The sequence below is a fragment of the Plectropomus leopardus genome, chromosome 12 (genome assembly GCF_026936395.1).
Source record: "Plectropomus leopardus strain MGB_pleo_1.0 chromosome 12, ASM2693639v1, whole genome shotgun sequence".
NCBI lineage: Eukaryota > Metazoa > Chordata > Actinopteri > Perciformes > Serranidae > Plectropomus > Plectropomus leopardus.
In genome coordinates, this window is record NC_142187.1 from 17,424,308 (window position 1) to 17,448,259 (window position 23,952).

General features: G+C 40.9%; 1 protein-coding gene across 2 annotated transcripts in view; it reads left to right on the top strand.

The window, feature by feature from the left end:
- Positions 1 to 15,775, top strand: part of LOC121951192 (ephrin type-A receptor 4-A-like) — a 53,370-nt gene extending 37,595 nt beyond the window's left edge. For both annotated transcript variants that reach the window (XM_088085322.1, XM_088085321.1), the window contains 12 exons: positions 2,856 to 2,980; positions 3,125 to 3,284; positions 3,389 to 3,500; positions 4,340 to 4,398; positions 4,624 to 4,737; positions 4,841 to 5,026; positions 5,793 to 5,854; positions 6,343 to 6,552; positions 7,325 to 7,501; positions 11,798 to 11,985; positions 12,188 to 12,373; positions 14,819 to 15,775. In XM_088085322.1, the coding sequence (XP_087941448.1) occupies positions 2,856 to 2,980; positions 3,125 to 3,284; positions 3,389 to 3,500; positions 4,340 to 4,398; positions 4,624 to 4,737; positions 4,841 to 5,026; positions 5,793 to 5,854; positions 6,343 to 6,552; positions 7,325 to 7,501; positions 11,798 to 11,985; positions 12,188 to 12,373; positions 14,819 to 14,936 (1,697 nt within the window). In that variant the 3' untranslated portion in view covers positions 14,937 to 15,775. The remainder of the gene's footprint in view (positions 1 to 2,855; positions 2,981 to 3,124; positions 3,285 to 3,388; positions 3,501 to 4,339; positions 4,399 to 4,623; positions 4,738 to 4,840; positions 5,027 to 5,792; positions 5,855 to 6,342; positions 6,553 to 7,324; positions 7,502 to 11,797; positions 11,986 to 12,187; positions 12,374 to 14,818) is intronic.
- Positions 15,776 to 23,952: the final 8,177 nt, after the last annotated feature.

Consider the following 23,952-nt stretch of genomic DNA (forward strand, 5'->3'; position numbering starts at 1 on the left):
AGGGGCAACTTAAAAAGCGAGGAGCCTACTTTATATAAATTGCTGTTTCAGAGGCTTTCCACCAGCTCAGACTGCCTTTATCTAAAAAAAAACTGGGAATATTTATTATGATCATATATTAAGATAATTAACACTGCATTATAAACATATAAGTGGAACCTTATTACAAGTGCACTTTCAAAACTTTCAATTAGTGAGTGTTTTGTAAGGTACAGGATAACTTCACCTGCTTCCTCAATGGCTTCCACTTTAGTTTGGTGTGGTGATGCATGCATTACCGCGCAGGAGTGAAAACGTAAGGAAAAATGCACATGTAATGACAGTATGTAATAGTACTCACTGAATGTGGAAAAACTGAGACATATTGTTGAAATTACGCTTATTTTTCCTCAGACATCTCAGGCTGTTCGTCATCTGTTTTATTAAACCGATGAATGTTATGTACTTGTACATATTTACACTAAAAGAGACAGAAACATTTGGAGGTGTTGTTATTTGTAGGTTATTATGCAGTTGTTGTACTTGCCCGGCCCACGTGTGATCAGTTTTTATGAACCAACATTTACGTAATGCTTCAGTAGAGTTTAATGGAAGAAAAAAGGATGAACTTTTGAATTAATCAACAATAGGTAACAGCTTCTCCGCTAACAACAGCATCAACACTAATGAAGCTACAAGACAGTTTTCTTGCTTTCTCTCAACTGGAAACTCTTGCTCTTACTATCACTGTCATCGTTGCCATAGTTATTACTCTGTCCTCCTACATCTAACAACAGCTGAATTAATTATAGGGTTGTTCTCAAGAGGATGTCAGAAAGCATTCTGGGAAATGTAAAGCACTGACTTAAATACAAATACACAGAGCTTGGTGCGGGGAAAGTAGTTACAAGGAAAAAGTAAATGACAACAGCACACAGTAAATTAGTTGACACATAACATGAGTGTATCTAAGCGGAGGGGGTGACTTTCCCTGTGTCTGCTCTTGACCACGGAAGTGTTTAAAAAATCACCCAGATTTTATGGCGTGTTTCATTTTAGTTGTGAAGGTGTCAGCTGGTGTGTGGCGCTCCTCACACATGCTCTCCATTAGTTTTCAGTGCGTGCTTTTCTTTCTCATTTTCTTTTTCTTTTTTTTTTTTTTGCATGCTGTTACATCTCAACTGTCATTTCTTTAAGTCTTTACGGTGGCATTTAGAAAACGGCACACCTGCTTAGTTCCAGGTGCCCCGGGGAAATAACTTAGCTTGTGTGTGCACAGCGTGAGAGCTGTCTGGGATTTTTCAAGTCCAACCTGCATCACCATATGGCCCGATATCATGTGAACAGCCACAAAGGAGGACAAACACCATAAAGGGAGGGAAAATGGTGGGATGTAAGAGGAGAGAGAACGGAGAATGAGGCTCCTCTCATTCATTCGGAAATGAGATTTAGGTTAGTTGTCAGGTGCACTGGGTCAAAGGGATTATTGACAAACAGGCACCTTACAAACCTTTTCAGCTGTATTCAGACCTGTGAAACTATTATAGTTATCTTCTCAGCAGCCTCATATTATAGAGTGCTGCAGGGATGACAAAAAAAATGAAACAAGACAAGCAATACACACTATGGCACATGATATAAAGTGATATAAAGAAGAAGATGAGACAGAAAATACAAAATGAAACAACACCAGAAAGAAACGTCACTCAAAACACACAATAAAACACACTTATTGAATATTTTTTTGATATCCAATAGCTCCAATATCCAATTCATTAATTAAAAGTTAGTTAACTGAAAAACACACTACTTTAGCTCTGGTGCAACCAACCCTCTGTGTCTGCAGTCAGTCACCACTCTGTGGCCTCGCTCAACCTCCTGCCCACAGCACTCTTTGATTGGTTATGCGTCAGAAATAATACATCAGCACTGCTCCAGTAAGGCCGTGGGGCTGTGAGCCAAACATTAGGGCAGCATATAAAATTGAAGTTGAAAAATATTATTGTTTCATATACTGAAGTTGTAGCATTCTGCTGACAATAGCCTCAAAACAGTTGTTACCTCGGTTGCACACGTGCAAGAGCTGCACGGAGAGGGAGTGACATGGATGTGGCACATTTTTCCTTTGAGCGCTGTCCACTTCCTTTCAGTGCCCATGTTAAGCAGATGGGAGGTTCACACAGGACACGCCGCGGCCACTTTGCTTCAAGCGCTTGATCTGCAGTGTTAGTTTTGGCATTTATGTGAAGCCTCCATGTTTCAGAATTTGTAGCTTCTTTGTGGCAACATTCATTTTTGAAGCATGTCAACTGTCACGGCTACATATGAGTCTGGACAGACATGGCTTTCACCTTTTGGAACCTTGATTTCTTTAAAAAAAAAAAAAACATGGGAAGAAATGGCCCCGAAATTTTTTTAGAAAGTTATAAGAAAATTACCTGAAAATAAGCACAAAAAAAAGAGTTAAAAAAAACCCACAACAAGATCAACTGATTGATGTCTTTATTTCGAACATGTAAAATACAACAAAACAGTAGTTAAAAACATATCAACAAAAGAGAAAGAAAAATAAGGACAGTCCATCCACATATTGCATCAATTTACATGTGTGAAAGGGAGTAGGAAGAACTGTACATAGCAAACATTTCCCCCTTGGTTTTAAATAATATCGAAAAAACTTGAAAGTCTCTTCAGCTTGTGTTAACAACAGACCTTATTTCAGGCATCTAACCAAAAACCCATTGACTTCCAGATGAGGAAACTGCTTATTTATTTGTTTACAGTTTAAAAGGACTCATCCCTGCATATATATATATATACAGTAAGTTATACTAATGTCACTAAGAAGTCTCTCCCCATCTTCCTCTCCCTTTCAGCTCCCTCTCCAGTGTCATCCATCCTGGCCACCGACGTCACCAGGCACAGTTTGTCGTTGTCGTGGCAACAGCCAGATCGACCCAACGGGGTCATCCTAGAATACGAGGTCAAGTTCTATGAAAAGGTGAGGCGCCGGCAGGTTAATGCAGCTCAGGCAGCTGTCTGGAATGCCAATACGTTGGCACGCTGTTTGTATTTCGCTGATGGTTACGATGGATTTGCAGTCAGGCATTGAAAAGAGGCCCCCTTTTTTGTCCCATCTAATCAGGATCAGAAAGAGAGGTCCTACCGCATAATGAGGACCTTCTCTCGGAGCGTGGATGTCACGGGTCTCAACCCCCTCACTGTGTACGTGTTCCATGTGCGTGCCCGCACAGCTGCTGGATACGGAGAGTTCAGCAACCCCTTTGAATTCGCCACCAATTCAGGTACACTGACAATAAGGTTCAGAAGTTTTAGAGGATGCATTAAAGTTTATTGTGACGGAGTTTACAACTTTCTGGTTGGTGACCTGTGTGTCCTCTGTTGTTAGATCCGTTCCCTCTGATTGGAGAAGGAGTGAACTCAGCCTTCCTGCTGCTGTCTGTCAGCGGGGTCGGAATTTTACTGCTGATATCTGCAGCTGTCTTCATCATTAGCCGCAGGTACACACACACACACACACACACACACATATGCATCCACGCAGACCTGGCATGCACACCTATGGGCTTGTTAGGTTGGCTAGAAGTTTCCCATCAGTGCATCACTGACGTCAACATGAGTGCCGCCGCTACCTTAACTACTGCTTTTGACCAATCTTCCACAATGCACACAGACAACACACACAACTCCTCTGCTATTGTGTGGCTTAATAATGTGTGTGTGTGCGTGTGTGTGTGTGTGTGTGTGGTTGTGTGTGTTACCTGAAGCTTTTAAAGGGGATTAGAGTGGAGACAGTGATAATCCCTTTGTCCCTGACTTGTCATTACTGTCTCTTCAGCAGCACAGCTTGTGTGTCAGCTTCCGTTGCACACACACACAAACACAAGCATGCGCAAGTGTCCACAAACACACACACACACACACACACACACACACACACACACACTCACACACACACACACCTGCTCACCCACAAAGGTGTTTTTGACAGTTTCTTTGTTTAATGGAAAACACCTTTTATCTCGCGCTACCTGAGGCGGCGCCCCTCCTCCCTCTCTCCCTTAAACGCTTTCATCTACTCGCTCTGTGTCTTTCCTGCAGCCCGTTGCTCTCTGTTCTCATTGTCATCGCTTCTCTTGCGGCATATCCTGAAAAACCCGATGAATGCGCAGCTCTACTGGGAAAAAAATACACAAAGTTAAAAACAATGTGACACGTCATTGCTCTTAACTGTAGGAATCACAAAATAAAAATGTGACAAGTGAAAAGAATTGAATGCTCTGACATGTCTTTTTGTGTGTGTGTGTGTGTTAAATGTCAATCACTTGTGTCTTGTCAGGAGGAGCAAGTACAGTAAAACAAAGCAGGACTCGGAGGAGGAGAAACATCTTAACCCAGGTACTTCACACTCATATACTGTACTGTGAAAAAAAGCAGCAAGACAGATGGATGCTCATTTTTCTTCTCTTCTCTTAGATCCACCTGCACACATCTTACACACATACTGCCAACACATTTACATAACATATGCAGCAGTTACACAACTCATATTTCTCACCCTCCTCTGCATTCCTCCTTCTCCTCCCTCGTTTCCTCTCCTCTCCCGCCTCTCTGTTATGGCAGGAGTTAAAATCTACGTGGACCCGTTCACCTACGAAGACCCGGATCAGGCCATCCACGAGTTTGCGAAGGAGATTGATGTTAGCAGTATTCACATTGAGAGGGTTATTGGCATGGGTAAGGCTGGCATTAGCGCTCACACACACACACATACACACACACAAACCCACACACACATGCTTACTTGGCGCTGACACTGCTGTTCGCTCGATATGTGTAGGAGAGTTTGGGGAGGTGTGCAGTGGTCGGCTGCGTGTTCAGGGAAAAAGGGAGATCTATGTGGCCATCAAGAGTCTGAAGGCGGGATACTCTGACAAGCAGAGGAGGGACTTCCTGTCTGAGGCCTCGATCATGGGCCAGTTTGACCATCCAAACATCATCAGGCTGGAGGGCGTCGTGACGAGATGTAAGTTGTGAACATGGGAACTCTTAGGCCCAGACACACCAAAACGACATCAAAGAACTAGTATCGACAGTGGCCAACTGTTGTATCGCCTCGTTGCATTTGTCTCGGCCAAAATGTTGCACTTAAACACACTGCAAAGACTAAAGCCAAGGAACAACTGGCACGTATGTTCATAGGACATAACCCTCCATAGCAAAAGACGTCAAGTGTGTTCTGTGGAAAAAAACTGCAATACAAATAAGATAAATAAATGAAATGTATTATTAGTTTATCAGTTGGCACATTAACAACACAACCTAATGTTAAAAGAGGATATTTACTGTGTGTTATTGGACAATAACACATAATTAAGAAACACTTCTTCTAAAGAACTTTATTGCAAAAAACATAATCTTACTTCATTTAACTTTTTTCTTTTTTTATCTCACACCTTCTTGACTTTAGTTGTTTATTTGCTAATCTGTCTTCCATTTCTTTTCGTATGCACTGAGCTGAGACGCCTATCAGAGTTATGTAATTCTGTGACAACGGAGCCTGTCGCAGAATTACATAACTCTGATTGGCTCTGTTGTGTCCAACAGCAATCAACATGCTGAATCGGCCAAAAAAAAAGATGACCTACACCTCAAAAACGAGAGCGCCAGATGCTCACCGACGGCCCGACATTTACTAACAGCCAACCATCAGCTTGGTGTGTCAGGGCCCTTAGTAATAGTAATGTTGGGGTTATGTGCATGTTTTAACTTCTTACTCTTCACCCGTTCAGGTAAACCGTTGATGATCATCACAGAATACATGGAAAATGGATCCCTGGATGCTTTTCTCCGGGTACATTTAGTTTCATTTTTCCAGTGTACTGATGTCTGAAATCACTGATAAAATGCTTTCACTCATGATGAGGACTGCAAATAAAGATTATGTTCATTTTTAGACTAATCTGTCAGTTATTTTCTTGATTAATCAATGAGGTTATTTGGTTTATAAAATGTCAGAAAATTGTGAAAATGTTCATAACTGTTTCCTACGGAGCAAGTTAACATCTTGATGTCTTTTTTTGTCCTCAAAACAAAGTTACTCAGTTTACTCTCACAGAGGAGTTAAGAAAGCAGAAAATATCCACATTGAAGAAGCTGGAATCAGAATTCTGAATTATTTTTATTAAAAATGACCCAAACCAATTTACTGATTATTATTTTGTTGGTGATTCATTTAATATCATTTAATATTTAATCATTGCAGTTCTGCTCGTGACTGTCAGCCAGTTGTCGGTGCCCATGTTAACCTACTCTGCTGTCTCAATCATTTTGATGTTTCAGAAACATGACGGCCAGTTCACGGTGATCCAGCTGGTCGGCATGCTGCGTGGCATCGCTTCAGGTATGAAGTACCTGTCAGAAATGAGCTACGTTCACCGAGACCTGGCAGCGCGGAACATCCTGGTCAACAGCAACCTGGTGTGTAAGGTGTCTGACTTTGGCCTGAGTCGGGTTCTGGAGGACGATCCAGAGGCTGCCTACACTACAAGGGTAAGACACACACAGATGTGACAAATACACACAAACTAGATAGAAACATATACATACAATCTGCTGTTTGTTTGTGAGTCACAATCCATTACATTCACAGACTATTTATATGCACTTTTTAGATAAAAGCAGCCTTTGAAAACTTTTATTATTGACCATAGACCAGGGATATACAACTAACTTTACACGTGGCCCACTTTTGCAAACTTGATAGAGGGCCAGGGGCTACTTAGTAAACAAACAATAATATTTATCAGTATATATAATAATAATAAATTGCCTGTTTTCAACCTTTTAACATTTGATGTTTTCAGTCATCTTTGCAGCAGTCCCCCACAGGTCAGGTGTACACACACACACACACACACACACACACACACACACACACACACACACACACACACACACACACACAGAACTGTTTCTACGATTTGATGACATTGGGGACTATATTCCCCTGACACTGTTTTTAATAAACAAGCTCTATTTTGATGCCTTTTTATGCTCTCTGGCACCTTATTTACATTGAAACTATAAAAAACATCCCAGTGTGAATCAGATGTATTTTTTTTGTGAATTAGAAAATGGTCAGCAGGCTGGTAGTTAAGTATCACAAATACATAGACATCAATCAAAGAATAAATCTTAGAGCTAAACTATTCAGAAAATAAAACATTTTCTCCATTCCCATTTATCTAAATGGATCAATGAGGCAATCAGTTGAGAAAAAAATCAATGAATGAAATAGAATTTTACTGCTTTTTATTTTTAGGAGGCCACTGGGACTTATCTGTCCCCTGGAGGGAAGATCCCCATCAGATGGACGGCTCCAGAGGCGATAGCCTACAGGAAGTTCACCACAGCTAGCGATGTGTGGAGTTACGGTATCGTCATGTGGGAGGTGGTTTCATACGGAGAGAGACCCTACTGGGACATGAATAACCAGGATGTGAGTAATTATACATATTATCGAACCCACGACTTTCCTTGAAGATAAAAGGGGATAAAAGGGTGAGCTCATTCCTGAGTATATTTAAAGATAAATGTCACATCAAAAAGCTGTATTATCTACATTATTATTATATAATGGAATCAGGGAATGGATGATTTAGCTCCAGAACATGGCTTACTCTCAGATATTAATATTATTACAGCCCGGGTTTTGTTTTCATAGTTTTTGGCCACAAATCCTGTTGTAAATGATGATCACACTTTACTCGTTAGCTTTATTTCTCGCTTCTGGGGAATCTCAAACAGTTATTTGGAAGTGAAAACAAAAATGACTTCACCCAAAATGTTTCTCAAGATTTTCAATTACTGTGTGAAACTGTGTGTGTACACAAGTGCGGCAGCTACAGCAGGTCAAAGTTGAACCAGAAAATAGCGCTTTAAGATCTAATGAATGTTTAGGGTTTGAGTAATTACTTCAAGATTCACCTTCATTTCATTTCCAAATGAGTGGTTTATATAATATTGTCAAAGAGGGGATTTGCTAAGAAGCCTTCTGTGTGATTGTTTCTGCCCCATGCACATTGTTGTGGAGTTACAGCCCTTTTTACACAGAGATTCTGCAATACAGCTGTAATGAGGACCCTTTATTACACCGGCTTCATACAGAACCAAACAACACTGGCATAATGCCGCCCCAATTCATGATTTTAGATCACAAGCTGCCATTCCAAAATCAAAAGAGGTGTGGCATGTAATAAGGTTCAAGGGAGATATTTTTTGTCATTTTTTAAAATGTAGATTAAAAAATGAAATAAAAATGTGCCCCTAAAATCCTGTTGCATCTTTTGGCGTCGAAGGAGGACTTTAGGAGTCTCACAGCCTGGGGAAAGAAGCTGCTCTGTAGTCTGGTGGTTCTGCAGCAGATACGTCTGTATCTTTTTCCAGATGGCAGCAGGGTGAACAGATTTTTGTTGGGGTAGCTGCTGTTTTTCAGTATCTTTTGGGCTATGTGCAGACACCTCACTTCAGCGTCACTGATGCTCTGTAGATGGGAACTGGTGATGTTCTGGGAAATTTAAATCACCCGCTGTCAAGCCTTCCTGTTTTGGGCCGTGCACAAACCATGCCAGTTTGAGATGTTTCCGGTCAGTACGCTTTCTATTGCTCCTCTGCAGAAGTTAATCAGGATCTTGCTCTGGAGCTTAGCCTTCCTAAGTTTCCGTAGGAATCAGAGCCTTTTTTGTGCTTTTTTTACCTGGGTGTCGATGTGTGATGACAGCACTGACAGGTTCTCAGTGATAGTGATTCCAGGGAACTTATAGCTGTTCACCTGCTTCCCTCTTTGAAAAATAAACAATCAGCTCCTTGGTTTTACTGACGTTGAGCAGTAGGTTGTTCTCTGTGCACCAATCTGCAAAAATTGATTTCCTCCCAGTATGAACTCTCATCGTTGTTTATAACACAGCAGCATCGGCCTCTAGTGTCATTAAACATACACTTGGGGCCGCGCTTTCTAAACAATAATAATTCACCGTGCCTGCTATCTGTCGATTGATCTTGTCCTCTCTTTGGAGTGTGAGGAGCTCCCAGATCTCATTGTTTACTCAATTTGTGGACATTTTCGGCAGCTGTTTTTTTTTCTTTGAATTAGCTGATGGTGGGTCGCACATATAACACGTTGTCAAGATGTCACCCCTGTCCTGTACTGCCAGCTCACACTTTTTACACTGGCATCATTTTGGTGCTGTTTATACCTCCGCTGCCGTTTCAGAAGTGAGAAAACTCTTCTGAAGCAGCGAGGCGGAATAACAGTCATTATTCCTGCCTTGAACAGCAAGGTTAAAAGGGACTTGTGTTTATCAGATTTTAGCAATTAAGTTAGTGTGTAGAATGTTATTGTGACTGAAGGGGAGGATGGCCAAAAGTATGAATATAACACTCATCTCACTCGCTAAGCCAAGTTTCTTGTCGTTCACTATAGTAAAAAAACTGACCACCAACATAAACATGAATTGCAATTTCCCTGTAACATAATATGTGTGCTGTGAGAAAGTCAAATTAAAACTTTTAATTTAGTAAAGTCTATAAATTTGACTTAAATTAACTCAATCTAAAAAGATCAATGAATGGAAGAGGCGCCACTTCTTTTGGATGTTTTAAGAGAGGACTTCTGGAGGGAAATAAACTGTCCTCTGTGTGACGTACTGAACACTGACCCAGTGTCTTTGACCTCTGCACCATTTTAAAATGGTAAATTCTGCTTTTAAATAATCCACAGAGAGGGCAGCAAGCCAAGATTATGCTCCTCAGTCACAGGACATTTTATTGAAGATACGTATTTAGACTTAATAAAAAATGACGAGAAAATACAGCTTAGCCTCAGCCCTCAACCAAGCACACACTATATATATACATTTAGGGGTGATTAAGTTGTTCTGAACAGTTTCTGAGATCTGAGGGGAAAATCCTATTTCAGAGCAAATTTGCAATCACTTTGCTATCAAAGCTTGTTAAGTTTGAGTAGGTCAAAGAGGCAGTCTGGCATATGGAAATCTTCAGACATGATTGATATCATCTGCAGCACAGTTGTAGTCTAAGAAAACTTTCCTGATGAGCCATTCTCTAGACACTTTATCCATTTTATTTACTTTATTTTTTTAAAGAGCAAATTAGTACATGCTGAGATGCTTTTCTGTTATTATTGTTTTTTTAGCCTCAGCTTATTTGTTTTAGTGAAACACTATCTCACAACCAAATACAACTGAAGCATCTTTAAACCTCATTTTGTAAGCTGTTACTCAGTGCCATACCACATACTGAGACATTTTTGAATATGTAATATTTTCATGTTAGAAAATTGACTGATCTGGCCTGCTCATTAGCACAGACAGCATTTGTTGCTGCAGCAGAAGTTGTTACACACAGCTCGTGGAGGCAACTATGTATATGGCGATGGTGCAAGTTTGCCGAAATGAAAACAAAATATAGGCAAAAGAAAAACAAGACACAGCTAACTCTCTGACCTCATGGCAACATTATACTTCCTTCTTACAGTCCCCAGAGCCCGGAAACAGTAGGTCCAAAACTTGGAGCATAATTATCCCCCAGATAGGAGTAAGACCAGGCATTATGATAGGAATTACAGAAAACATTAATGTGAACTTTTTCTTTATGTACTGTATTATTATTTTTGACAGCACTGACACTCAAAAGGCACAGTTGTCTTAGTTTTGTCTGAGCGGGGGCCCACAGTGTCAGATTTTGAAAACCTCTGATGAACAGTATTGTCCCCACAGTATTATGTACAAAGGAAATTGAAGAACTGCTAACAGCTGGAAAAAAATATAATAAATTGCAGTTTGGTGGTGAGACAGCTCTGGAAACATCAGAGAAGTAATAGATCTTCAGCAAAAGGTTTTGATTTCTCGTTTTGTGAAATTTAACTGGCAGTGGCGTTTCAGAGTGGCAGTTTGATTGAAGTCTTTTCCTGTACAAAACCGTAAGTTAATGTTATTGTATACCGACTGTAAACAAGTCCCAAACTGACAAGTCCCAAGCAAGCAGCAACCTCAGGCTAAAAAATAAAACCAGTGCGAAAGTGCCAAAAACAGATCCTCCGATGGATCAGATCCTCTAAAGAGAGTCGATCCCCAAAGACATCCATGTTAAAATGCCCAAATTTACAACAAGTTTGCAGCTTGGGACAAAAACACTGTTTTGATCTTTAGAACTAATGTTCCCATTCGTGAAAACTCTCCTGTTAAAATATTTACTAAGGTTTAAAGTTAAGTGTGAATAATTATTGGCGGGTTGCTTTGAGCGTGTCCTCAGGCTCTCAGTCAGATCTCGCTCCTCCACAACTCCACTCTCTCGTCCAGTATGGTCACTTTGGCTCCAAAAATCAAAGATGGCGCACAATGACTGCATCCATTACATTTATATTGTCTGCAGTTCCAAGTCATGTCCCATGTCCTAAACTTTGAATTTTGAGTCCTAAACAAGTCCCAATTGGCTTTTTACCAAATGTAATGTCATACCTCTGGTTTAAAGTGCAATGTATGCTGTTGGTGTACATCATAGGACAAATACAGAAATCTCAGTTTGTTTCTGTGCCCCGCTACTATTTTCTCTTGTTTTATATTGTTTAACTCTGGCATCGTGTTGTAAAGTGACATTTGCTATAAACACTTGTATCAGACATTTTTTCAGACGTTTTTTTTTCTCTATCATTGTAAGCTCTTTCCATTGGATCTAGCTTGTTAAAAAAATATAACCACTTATGTCCTTCCTTTAGGTGATTAAAGCGATAGAGGAGGGCTACCGTCTGCCTGCTCCCATGGACTGTCCTATGGTGCTGCACCAGCTAATGTTAGATTGCTGGGAGAGAGAGCGAGCAGAGAGACCGTCCTTCAGCCAGATACTCAACATGCTGGATAAACTCATCCGTAACCCTGGAACTCTGCGTCGGACAGGAGGGGACAGGTATGTAAATTAAATGTAAATATAGGCCTAAAAGATGAGACAAATACATAGAGTACATACATAACCATTAAATATTCATTCAGCATTCATACTGAACTCACACCTACATGCTCTCACCCAGATGAGTGGGTGTACATGCGCTGTGCTGCTTCAGCTCTCATTGCACACGACCTCCTTCCACTTGCTCTCTCTATTTTTACAGACCCACAGCCACTATGCTGGAGTCAGGGGTGGGTTCAGAGGTGTGTGTGTCAGTCCTACCGGAGGTGTGCGTGCCTGTGTGGTCGGTGTGCGAGTGGTTGCGGTCCATCGGGCTGGAGAGGTACAGAGACACTCTGGCAGCAGCAGGATACACCAGCCTCGACAGCCTCCTGGCTCTCACACACCAGTAAGTGCACCTTCATGTGAAAATGGACTTTGGCATTTACTCTTCACATTTCTTCAACACAAACAGAATCACATTGTACTCAGCAATCAGGCGCGAGTCAAAACAACAACAGAAATTGTATAACAGTCAGAATGAGAAGCACCAGCAGCACAAACAAAATGTTTCACACAACTGCGGCGATATCATTTTTGTATCTGGCACTCTAATGTGAGCTAATGGTAAATAAACACCTCCGTCTGAGCAAAAGGAAAGTTGTCCCGACATTAAACTGCTTAAAACACGGTCTGAAGTATTACAGTCAAAATATTCATAAAGTACAAAATGTAAAAGTACTAATTATGCAGAGTGGAGCATTTCAAAATAAAATAAATTATATTTCAGAATTGTATCGATTAATGCAGTCATGTGTATATTGTTTTGGTTCTTTTGCTGGGGATAATTTCAGCTACTGTCTATACTGCCAGTTAGCTTTACCTTTAATACATGATGATTTATTAGTTGATTTATATTCAGTATTAATAATGTGAACCTGCAAAGTAGCTACTGACTTAGTTACCAAATAAATGTAGTGGATTAAAAAGTACAATATTTGCCTTCTAAAATATATATATGAAGTGTTAAGTAGCATAAAATAGAAATACTCAAGTGAAGCACATATACCTCAAATGTATTTAAGTGCTGTATTTGATTAAATGTACTTAATTACTTTCTACCAAAGCTATTTTGTACGTAGTGCCATTCAAACACATCTAAGAAAAAATGTAGTCATGCTTGTTAAATTGTCAAACAAAATGTTAAAGACTTCAGACACAGGTGGCCTGTTTCCGAATCAGAAAGGAGGTTTTAACAGTGTTGGATGATCCAATCAGCACACTGATACCTTTACAATTTGTTAAGATGTCAGTAAATGCCTCACAGCACTTTATAATTACACCAAAATATTGTTGTACTCTAATTGCTTCAGTGAATGAGTAATGCGTGTAGGTTTCTATTTTGTCAAACAGTGAAATACACTTTTAATTAAAGGGAAGCTCTACTGTTGTTTCATAATTGTGTTTTATATGTACAATTTCCCTGAAACCAACAGTGAAATTATCCAAATAAATGGTACTGTCTGATGTAGCTTATACACAAAACTTTGTTGTCATCCAAAATCTATTAAAAACATAATAAAAAAAACACCATACTAATGTGTGGATGACATATTCATCATAACAATGAATGGGCCCATGAAATTTAATGTAAAACAGCTTTGCAGCTGCATTTCCACACCACTGCTCGGGGATGTGGTTTCTTGTTAACATGATTTTGCTTTGTTGCTTCTCTCTTTTATGTGATTTAATAGTTCTGAATGACAATGGGGTTCTGTGGCACAAAGGCACAAACTACATCAGGCTTTTGCTACACAGACAAACTGATAGCATGGTTACAGCCCTATTGGTAGGCAGGTATGGCTGCTTTTTAACAGGCTGGTGGTTATACAGCTGTTTGTATGTTATTGAGCAAACAGTGGATCCCAAAAAGTTTTTAAAGGGATAGTTCAGATTTTTTGAGGCAGTGTTGTCTGGGGTACTTACCCATAGTCAGTATATTACATACAAATGATGTCAGTCGGCACACCCCCAGTTTGAAGAAACAGGCTGGAGTTCAATACAGCAGCACAGCAATGTACTGCTGTGGACGGGGGTCTAAAAAATAAAAAACTGTTTTAGTCACCTAAAAAAAGTCCCACCTAAAAAAATAATATCAGGTTAAGTGTATGCTTTTTGCTTTCTTTATGCTTTACCTTTAGCCTTTAACAGCTTTATTTTCTCATCCATGTTCTCCATTTCATTGACAAAAACAGTCATAAAGGACGCTGAACACTTGATATGCTGGTCTACTACTGCCCCGATCAGTTAGAGTTTGTGTTATTGTGTGAATTTGGTGAATCCCCAGTGACCCAAAAAAGTCACACATTAACACAAACTAACTGATGGCTGCAGCAGAAGACCAGCAACTCCAGTGTTCAGCAATGTTGAATTACTGTTTTTTTCTATGGGGTCTGGCTTCAAAGAGAGTGATATAAGTTTAATTTTCCCATTGGAAATCACCCTCTGACAGCAAGGTAAGGTGGTAAAAATATTCTTTATATAGTATACAATTAAACTGATGTTGCTCTTTTTAGATGGGTCTTCTTAAGTTGGCTAAAATGTTTTTTTTGCTGACCCCTCCACAGCAGCACATCGCTGTGCTTCCATTTCAGACTCAACATCTACTCTATGTAATATACTGTCGATGCAGAATTAGCCCAAAAAATATATTACACATATTACATACATGAATTAATTACATAAACATTATAAATATACAACTTTTGCATAAAGGTTCTATATTATATTGCTGCAGCCCATTTTTGATTGCTGTACAATCTGCTGTACAATATCTCTTTCTCTGCACCCACAGGGAGATGGACAGACTTGGAATAATCACACCATCACACCAGGACATACTTATTGCCAGTGTGCAACAAGAAATGTTGTCTCAAATGCAGCACATGCAACACACGATGGTTCCAGTCTGAGCCGAATAACGGATACAAACCAGTTTTGAAAAGAATTTCATTTACCTCATCCATGCACTTTAGAGGGACTTTTCACCAGTGGAAATACAAGGAGCAAAGTAAAGTAAAAGTATGAAGAAAAGAGAGAGAGAAAAGCAGCACTTTTGTGAACTTCCATCCTGTGGAGTTTTCTAAAAACCATGATGTGGACGTGGCCACAGATAGCATTAAGCTACGGAGAGCTTAGACTGAAGCCTCATCCTCTTATCCAGTTCTATTTTTCCTTATTTTATTATCTATTTCGTGAAGGCTGACATGTTAAGGCTGTGCATAAGCAGAATGGCTTCCAACTTTTCTTTTCGCTGCTTTGGGCTTGACTTGAATAAAATGTGTTTTGCTCGTATGTCTGTACGCGTGTGTGAGTGTGGTGTGTGCTTTGGGTGAATGCACACAACCTGGAATCTCCCTTGTCAAGACGTCATCTATCTTTGAATATTCTGAATATGCAAAGTTACCCGAGAGAGACAGAGCAAGAGAGCGGGAGGAGCCGGACAGAATGTATCATTACAAGCTCTTACTAGTTTCATACTGGAAGATCATACTAACAGATTGTATGATTTGCTTGTGTTTTTTAATTGTTTTTTTGTATGAATTTCTGTTGAATTAGACATTTAGAGTAGACTGTCATCCATCTGTGTCAATTGTACACGTCTCTTGTTTGATGCTAAGAATTAGCTACATGAAGCGTTTTGTTTATTTATGTTTGTTTTTTTATCTAGTTTGTACATTGTAAAATAGAAACACTGAGGAAATATTGTAATGATTGCCATATATTGCATTGCAATAAATCCCCAAACCCATCCATTTATGTAGGTTTTTAATCTTGTTTAAACCCAACTTTTGCATTTTAATGTAGTTAAGGTACAGCATAAATTGTAATGTAAACAGAGTACCAAATGAAGCCTCGGGCACTTTGTATTTATCATTTCTGAGTTTGGCTGAAGAAAGTGTACTCTGTGGAAGTTGAGACTTAGTCAGAGGTGCCTGTAACAAGGAAAACAACTCCAGAAGAACGCCCAGCTGAGATGCTTGCGGTGTCATCACACACAGTGTCGGGTTTTTGTGTGTGAAAGAAGGGACAGAGAGATAGAGAGGATGTAGAAAGGGTAGTAGAGGAAAACTGAGATGAGAAAGAGAGAATTAAAAGGAGAGAAAATTAAGAGTGGGCTGTCACCATGAGCGTCTGTGTGGCATCATGTTTTTTTTGTAGGCTAAATTGGGCTGAGTTTGCAGTGCAAACTTGTCGAATCAGCAAACATCTGTCTCCCACTACACTAAGACACACACATACACACACACACACACACTCACACACCAGGGAGCTGATTGGAGGAACACTTTGATAGATAAAGGAAGAGCAGATATGATCCGGATTCTGGCAAAAATGTGAGTGTTTTTTTCCAGCCTAATGAGAGTTGACTGCACACACACACACACACACCACCCCCTGCCTCACTCCCAATACATCCAAATCAAACACAGCAAACAAAATGTTGATGGTGGTTAATGAGGCAGATGCTTCTGAGTAAAAGACAGAATGAGGAAGAGAAAGACAGAGGGAAAGAGTCAGCTTGGCTCGGGGGCAATGAAACAGACAGCTTCTGTCAAATAATGAGACACTGACAACGCATTTAGCAGGTAGTCTTTTATGATAATGCATCACATGCCGAGCTGTACTCTAAGAGTGAGAGAATGGCATCTGTTTTTGTAGGAAATAACTGCCTGCACACGGTAGATAAACTCGCTTTTAACCATTTCAGAAAATGAGTGTCATGGCTCTGTGGACGACATAGTCAATCCACCGCTTTGATCCTGACTGAAATATCTCTGTAGTATCTACCAGTTGAATAGACACAACAGTCTCCATTGACATTCATGGTCCTCAGAGGATGAATCCTAGTAACTTTAGTTGATGCCCTGACTTTTCCTTCAGCGCTGCCATGAGGCTGACATTTGTTGCTCTGAGTGAAATATCTTTACAACTATTGGATGGATTGCCACAAAATTTGTTGCAGACATCTATGCCCCTCTTGTGAATTTGGATTTCCTAGAATGATAGGGGAATGCCCCCTCTTACTCTGCCTCTGATTGGCTCACCCTGACATTCTTACTCTAACCCTAACCAATCCCAGTCCTCTTGTCTAAACCTAACCCTTCTAACCAACAAAGGCAACAAGAACTAGCCCATCATAGGAAGATTAGGCCACGTCATTCCTTTGCTATCTAAGGATTCGAAAATTTGCATCCCTCACAGGATCAATTGTATGAATTTTGACATCCCTGGATGGTGGAGTGAGTATTTAGCACAACATGGAAACCAATGCCGCCAAAAGGAAAAAAAGTAAGATTCATCTACAGACACAGGGGACTTGCAGACAACAGAAATCGAGGTCAGTGTTCTTTCCAGTATCAATAAAAAATCTGACCATCTCATCTCACTTCACGAAGAAATAAAAGAGCTCAAACCAAGCCTGGAATTTGCCAAAAATCACATCACAGCCGTTGAAATTGTTAACACCGCACTACAGTCATCTGTCAGAGCAACAAATGGAAATCGTCACCAAAGAAAACAAAGTCATGAAAGAAACTATCCTGGACCTGAAGTATGTGCGATAATCTTGTCTTCTCCGGCATTCCTGAAACTACACCCGACAGCCCAGAGACAAAAATGAAATACTTCATGAAAACCCACCATAAACTCCTCCTGGAAACAGTAAACAACATTACATTCCTCCGAGTACACCGCATTGGCACATCAACAGACAGAGAACCTAGAGCAATGGTCACAAAGTCATTCTCACTTTCTTCCTGTGAGGAAAACTATACAAGCTGCCTCAGCGGATTCAGACTAACTTGGTTAGCTGCTAAACTTTTCACAGACGACCCATAAAGGATTTGATTCAGTTTTCTCCTTTCCCTAACACCATGTCCTCGGCTACTAACCCGCCAAAGGGTTGGACCTGAAGGCAAAAGAGACTGCATTCCGCCTGTGTCCCGTGTCATGCGGATCATCTGTCTCAGGCGTGGACCCTCATCCGATGTGCATAGCCTGCATGGGCCCTAAACACTCCGAAGCATCGCTAGCCAATCCCCAGTCATGTTCTCACTGTGCTTCAGTGCCAGAAAAGATATTGCAAAGGAGACTGTGAGTGGCAGTGGCCGACAGTCAAGACTGATGTCTGTCGGGAGCCACAGCGAGCACCCATCAACCGCAAGTCACTACAAGCTGTGGGGACATGATGGAGGCTGAATCCTCGGACAAGCCTCCACTCTTCGAGGAGCACCTAGAGGTGAAGCTGGGCGGCGAGGCGGAGGTGAAGCCAACTTGGAGGAGGATGAGGAGGATGACTCTACATTCCCAGTTCAACAATCCAGATGCCCTAGCACAACCGACACTGCACCCCCAGTGGATAGTCAAGTCAAGTCAAGTCAGGTCAATTTTATTAATAGAGCCCATTATCACAAAACAAGGTTTGCCTCAGAGGGCTTTACAGTGTACAACATCCCTCTGCCCGTAGACCCTCACATCACGTAAGGACAAACTTCGGAAAAAGAACCCCTGTAACGGGGGGGGGGGAACAAACCTCAGGAAGAGCGGCAGAGGATGATGAGGGATCCCTCTTCCAGGACGGACAGACGTGCAATAGATGCTGTAGCAGCTTGTAGGAGGTGTGAGACCTATATGATGGTAAGAGGCTGCCTCCAGCAAAAGCCACCTGCCAAGCAACTCATGCCAGCCGTGCCCGCCTGTATGAAGGAGATGAGCCATGACTGGTCCAGTCCCTTTAAGAGTAAGCTGCCCACCAAAGGTTACTCCAAGCTTGAGATCCATGGGATGGGGGAACTGGGGCTGGCTGAACCCCCAGTGGTGGAGCCGTCACTGGCTTTTCACCTTCACCCTAACCGTTGCTCTCTCTCAGCATCCAGCAACATTTCTTTACCTCGCAAAATGGAGCTCAGGAGGGTGAGAGGGTCAGGCAGGGGTGGCTGTGGCTCAGAGGTAGAGTGGGTCGTCCTCTAATCGGAAGGTCAGGGGTTCGATCCCCAGCTCCTCCAGGCAACATGTCAAAGTATCCGAATCCTTAATTGCTCCCAATGCGTCATCGGAGTGTGCATGCATATGAATGGTTACTACCTGATAGGCAGCATCTAGCCTCAGCCACCACTGTGTGAATGTGTGTGTGAATGGGTGAATGTGGCATGTCCTGTAAAAGCGCTTTAAATGGTCAAAAAGACTAGAAAAGAGCTATACAAGTACAGTCCATTTACCATATATATATATTTTACATGCAAAACTAATGGCATTTCCAGCATCCTCAGCTGTTCTTTGTGTTAAAGGTTCTTCTACATAAAAATGTAGTGGAGTGATCTCGTGACTGGAGGACTTTGTGTTGTAATATGAGTTTCTCTGTGGTTTATTGTGGTAAGTCAGTCTGGCAGGACGTGCATGTTTGTGTATGTGTGTATTGCACTGGCTAGGCCATTGCCTCTGCTTTGTACTGCTCTCACATAGTGGTTACTCCTGATATCAAGACACAGACATGTCGTAGAAGCATAGTACCCACCCCTCAGTTAACACTGTTAACACTGTTAGCACTGCTGTTAGTTGTTTAGCGCTCTTTATGGAGTTAGCACTTAGGTGTTAGCTGCCAGCCTGGTCAGGGAGTGCCAATTGCTTTTACAGCCCATTAATCAGAAACCCCAATCATCCGTAAAATGGCCCATTGGACGAGAAGCCCAGTTGTCCAACAGCCTGCTGTCTTGGAACAAACACCCATTGCTTCATAGGCCCAGTGGTCAGAAAATGAACAGATTCATTGAACCCTCCTGGGTGCCAGTTTTTTCCATGCTACAGAAAAAAGCACAACCTGCCTTGGTCTGATTTTGATTGGCTAGTACTTGTTGCCTTTATTGGTTGGACTGGTTGAGTTTGGGCATGCATATTGAGGTTTTGGAATAATACAAGGTACAAGGTACAAGGTAGATATATGGTAATTTTTCTTAACGTGGTTTGAGAAGAAATGAAATCAAAGTTGATCCTAAATCCTGCAACATCTTTTTGGCCTCGAAGGAGGAGTTGAGGAGTCTCACAGCCTGGGGAAAGAAGCTGCTCTGTAGTCTGGTGGTTCTGCAGCAGATACGTCTGTATCTTTTTCCAGATGGCAGCAGGGTGAACAGATTTTTGTTGGGGTAGCTGCTGTCTTTCAGTATCTTTTGGGCTATGTGCAGACACCTCACTTCATAGAGGTCACTGATGCTGAGATGGGAACCGGTGATGTTCTGGGCAGTTTTAATCACCTGCTGTCAAGCCTTCCTGTTTTGGGCCGTGCACAAACCATGCCAGTTTGTGATGTTTCCAGTCAGTGTGCTTTCTATTGCTCCTCTGCAGAAGTTAACCAGGATCTTGCTTTGGGATTTAGCCTTCCTAAGTTTCTGTAGGAATTAGAGCCTTTTCTGTTTAACCTGGGTGTACAGAGGATGTGCGATGACCAAGATAGGTTCTCAGTGATAGTGACTCCAAGGAACCTTTCTGTTTAGCTGCTCCACCTCAGCTTCACTGATGTAGACAGGGGTGTGTGTCTTTGCTTCCTTCTTTTCTAAAATCAACAATCAGCTCCTTGGTTTTAACAATGGCAAGACAACTGATACACTGTGCATTTCATATAGAGCCCTTTTATTTGGTGAGTAGCAAATTTTAACTTGCTAACACACTAAATTAAAAAAGTGAATCATTTCACCTGTTAAACATCAGCATATTAGCATTTGGTACAGAAAAGTATGCCAATGCTAGTGCGTAGTTAAAAGCATTTCGTTGCCTAAGTTCATCTAGAGCAGCTAGCATGGCTGCAGACTCTTGGAAAGCTTTTGCATTCACTGCCACAGAGCGCAGCCTGTAGGTGTTTCAAATTGTTAAGAAAGGGATTGATCATAGGGATAAAAAGGCCACCGTTTAGGGCTGAATCCACATTGCCTGATGGTAGAGTGAGCAGTAGTAATTTTAACCCTAAAAGACACTCTTGTTATATTGAGGAGGGCAGATCAAATCAAATCTTTCTCTCTCCCGGTCTCAGTGGGAGGGGATTGTGGGTTTTTGTCCCCAGATTAGGGCGGGTATAGAGCTAGCTAATCCTGCCCGCTCCTCCATGTGGGAGTGGCAGCGGGGTGTCTTTGCTGCGCGGCCAGCCATAATCTAATGGGTGTGAGATTGGGCTTTATACACAGGCACGCTCACTCACACACAGCCGGACATACATAACACAAAGTCTAGATTTGTTTCAGGATTAAAGGCATCACCTCAGTGACTGACATAATGCCTCAGGCATTCCCACGGTAACCCTGATGAGGTTGTCTTTGTGTCTGGGAGGCTGCGTGTGTGTTTCTTGATGCTGTTGATGAGAAATACATTGAGAAAAGAAGCAGATAGAGCACAGGAAAACGAGAACACACACACACACACACACACACACACACACACACACACACACACACACACACACACACACACACACACATATGCACACCACTCAGTCCCACTAGAGAAGCAGCTGCCCAAGTTGGCAGGCCATGTCTCTCTCATTATGCTGGCCAGTCACTCATGTCCTGGCTCCCTCTCCCCTGCTGCTGTTGCTGGACAGGTAGCATCTGACACACATTAGCCTGCTATTAATGACTTCTGCTGCCGCCATTATCACACACTTAGAGAGAAACATCCCCAGGGTGCCATTTCTGCAGTGACATGAATTATGTGTCCAAAATCATCCAATTTTCCCAAACTTCTGCAAGCAAAGCAACATTGTGTCTTCAGGGTTGCACTCCTAAGCTGCTCTTGTTTCCGCTCATGTTTGACATTTAGTGTGTGATGTTACTCTGAAGTTAAGTCCAGGATTTCTGTGAGTTATTCTCAGAGGCAACACTTAAGGAATGTGGGGTGTTGCTGGTGGACCTCCCACATCAGATCCATTGTTTACCCATGATCCCAAAGGGAATACCACTGTGATTAACATTAATCCTACAAGTCTATGCACAAACAAACCCATACCATTTCACATCTTCAACAACCCCAGAAAGTGTTTCAGACTTCCCTCTCTTCCTTGCACTTTAATTCAGTGTTTGACATTGTGTCTGTACGGGTTAATGGTTTAGTAAGGTAGGTCCATAGAAAAATAGTATGTGCAACGGTCATTGTCAGTTGACATTTTTCTCCTCATTTTTTTGCCCCCCTTTTAAATCATACTGCGGTCACAGTGTCAGAAGTACAGAGGATCACAGCAGGTCAAGCATTTTTTCTTTACAGCCATAAAAAAAAACTGTGATAGCTGTGCATAGCAATCTGTTCAAAATGAGTCAGAGAAAATTAACATTTAAATAAAATGTCCTGTTTGGTCTGCTGTAGTAGTCTGGTGCACTAGAAAGTGTGCGCAGTCAAGGTATCCTTGATGAAAACACTAAGTGCCAAATTGTTGATTTATACATGAAAATTGGTCATTTTTGCTAAATTCCAATAGTAATAAAGTACAATTATAAAACAATAGTTCCTCACAAGAATTAACTCAACCCTATTGCCAAAATAAACACTGTTGTTACATTTATTCAAATCACGGATATGTTACATTTTTATGTTTCTTATGGAGTAAATATCTTCAAAGTTTAGGTTTCAATTTAATTTTTTTATTTTGTGAAACACTTTTGTTAACATGTGGTTAGGTTTAGGAATAAAAAACAGTTAGTTAGGGTCAGAAAAACAAAATATTTTGCCTAAAATTCCAGGTTTGGTCTCTACGAATATGGCTGGACCTAAACCAAATTCTCGTAAAAGGAGATCCACTTTACATTTCTATTGAGACGACTGCCACACGGCAGGCAACCCTAGCCCAAACCCTAACCCTGTTTGAGAGAAACTAGAGTGTTGGGGAAACTATATTAGAACTGTAGCTCAACAAACTGCAGCCTACTTCTATGCAGTGATCATATTAAATATCAGTATTCAAATATGCTTATTTTTTTTTCTCCAAACATAGTGATGAAAAAAGTAAAATAGAACAAAAGAGGTGTTATTCTATAAAGAGCGACCAATCAGCCAGACTAGGGGCTGGTCTGAAGCAAGCCTGAGCCGACAATATACAATTCATCAAAGACTTAAGTTATAAGACTGGAAGATGGGTCCACAGGAGAGGAGGCTAAGAGCTGAGGATTTGGCCTCTCATTTTACTTTTGAAGACTGTGTCATGTATAGTACGTCATAGAAGAGTCAAAGTGTAGTATCTCATCAAAAAAAAAAAAAAAAAAAATATGATATGTTATAAAAGAGTTACCAAAAAAAGACCTGGTACACAAGGTCGTAAAAAACATATAACTATTAATACAGTATAATTATAGTATGTCAAAAATGAAAAAAAGGTCAAAGTAAGCGTTTAAAACAATGGAAAGTGAAAAAGTTATGGTAAAGTATGTAGAAAAACTGAGGACAAAAGTCAGGGTATAATATGTTATAAAACTTCACTGCATAGTCTCTATTAAATGCGCCTAATGTGTGGGGCCACACTGCCGGATGATCTGAGCAAATTTTACACTCGCTTTAATCTCCTCAATAAAGACTCAGCTGTGAAGTAAAAAATGTCAAATTTTAACCTGGCCCAAAAATGGCTGAAAATTACATATTGTGGCTTGTAAAGACACGTCATAGTATACAAAGTGTAAATGAAGGCAAAAAACAAAACAAAAACTAAACTAAATGATTTACCATGTTGAAAAAACGGCCAAACATCGCATACTATACTATGGTGAAAAATGTCAAATTTTGACTCGTCCAAAAAATGGCTGAAAATGACATATTACAGCTTGTAGAGTCCTGTTGTAGTGTACAAATTGGAAACAAAGGCCCCAAACGGCAAAAAACGTGATGATTTAGCATGTTGAAAAAATGGCCAAAAATCGCATACTATACTATGGCGAAAAATGTCAAATTTTGACCCCTCCC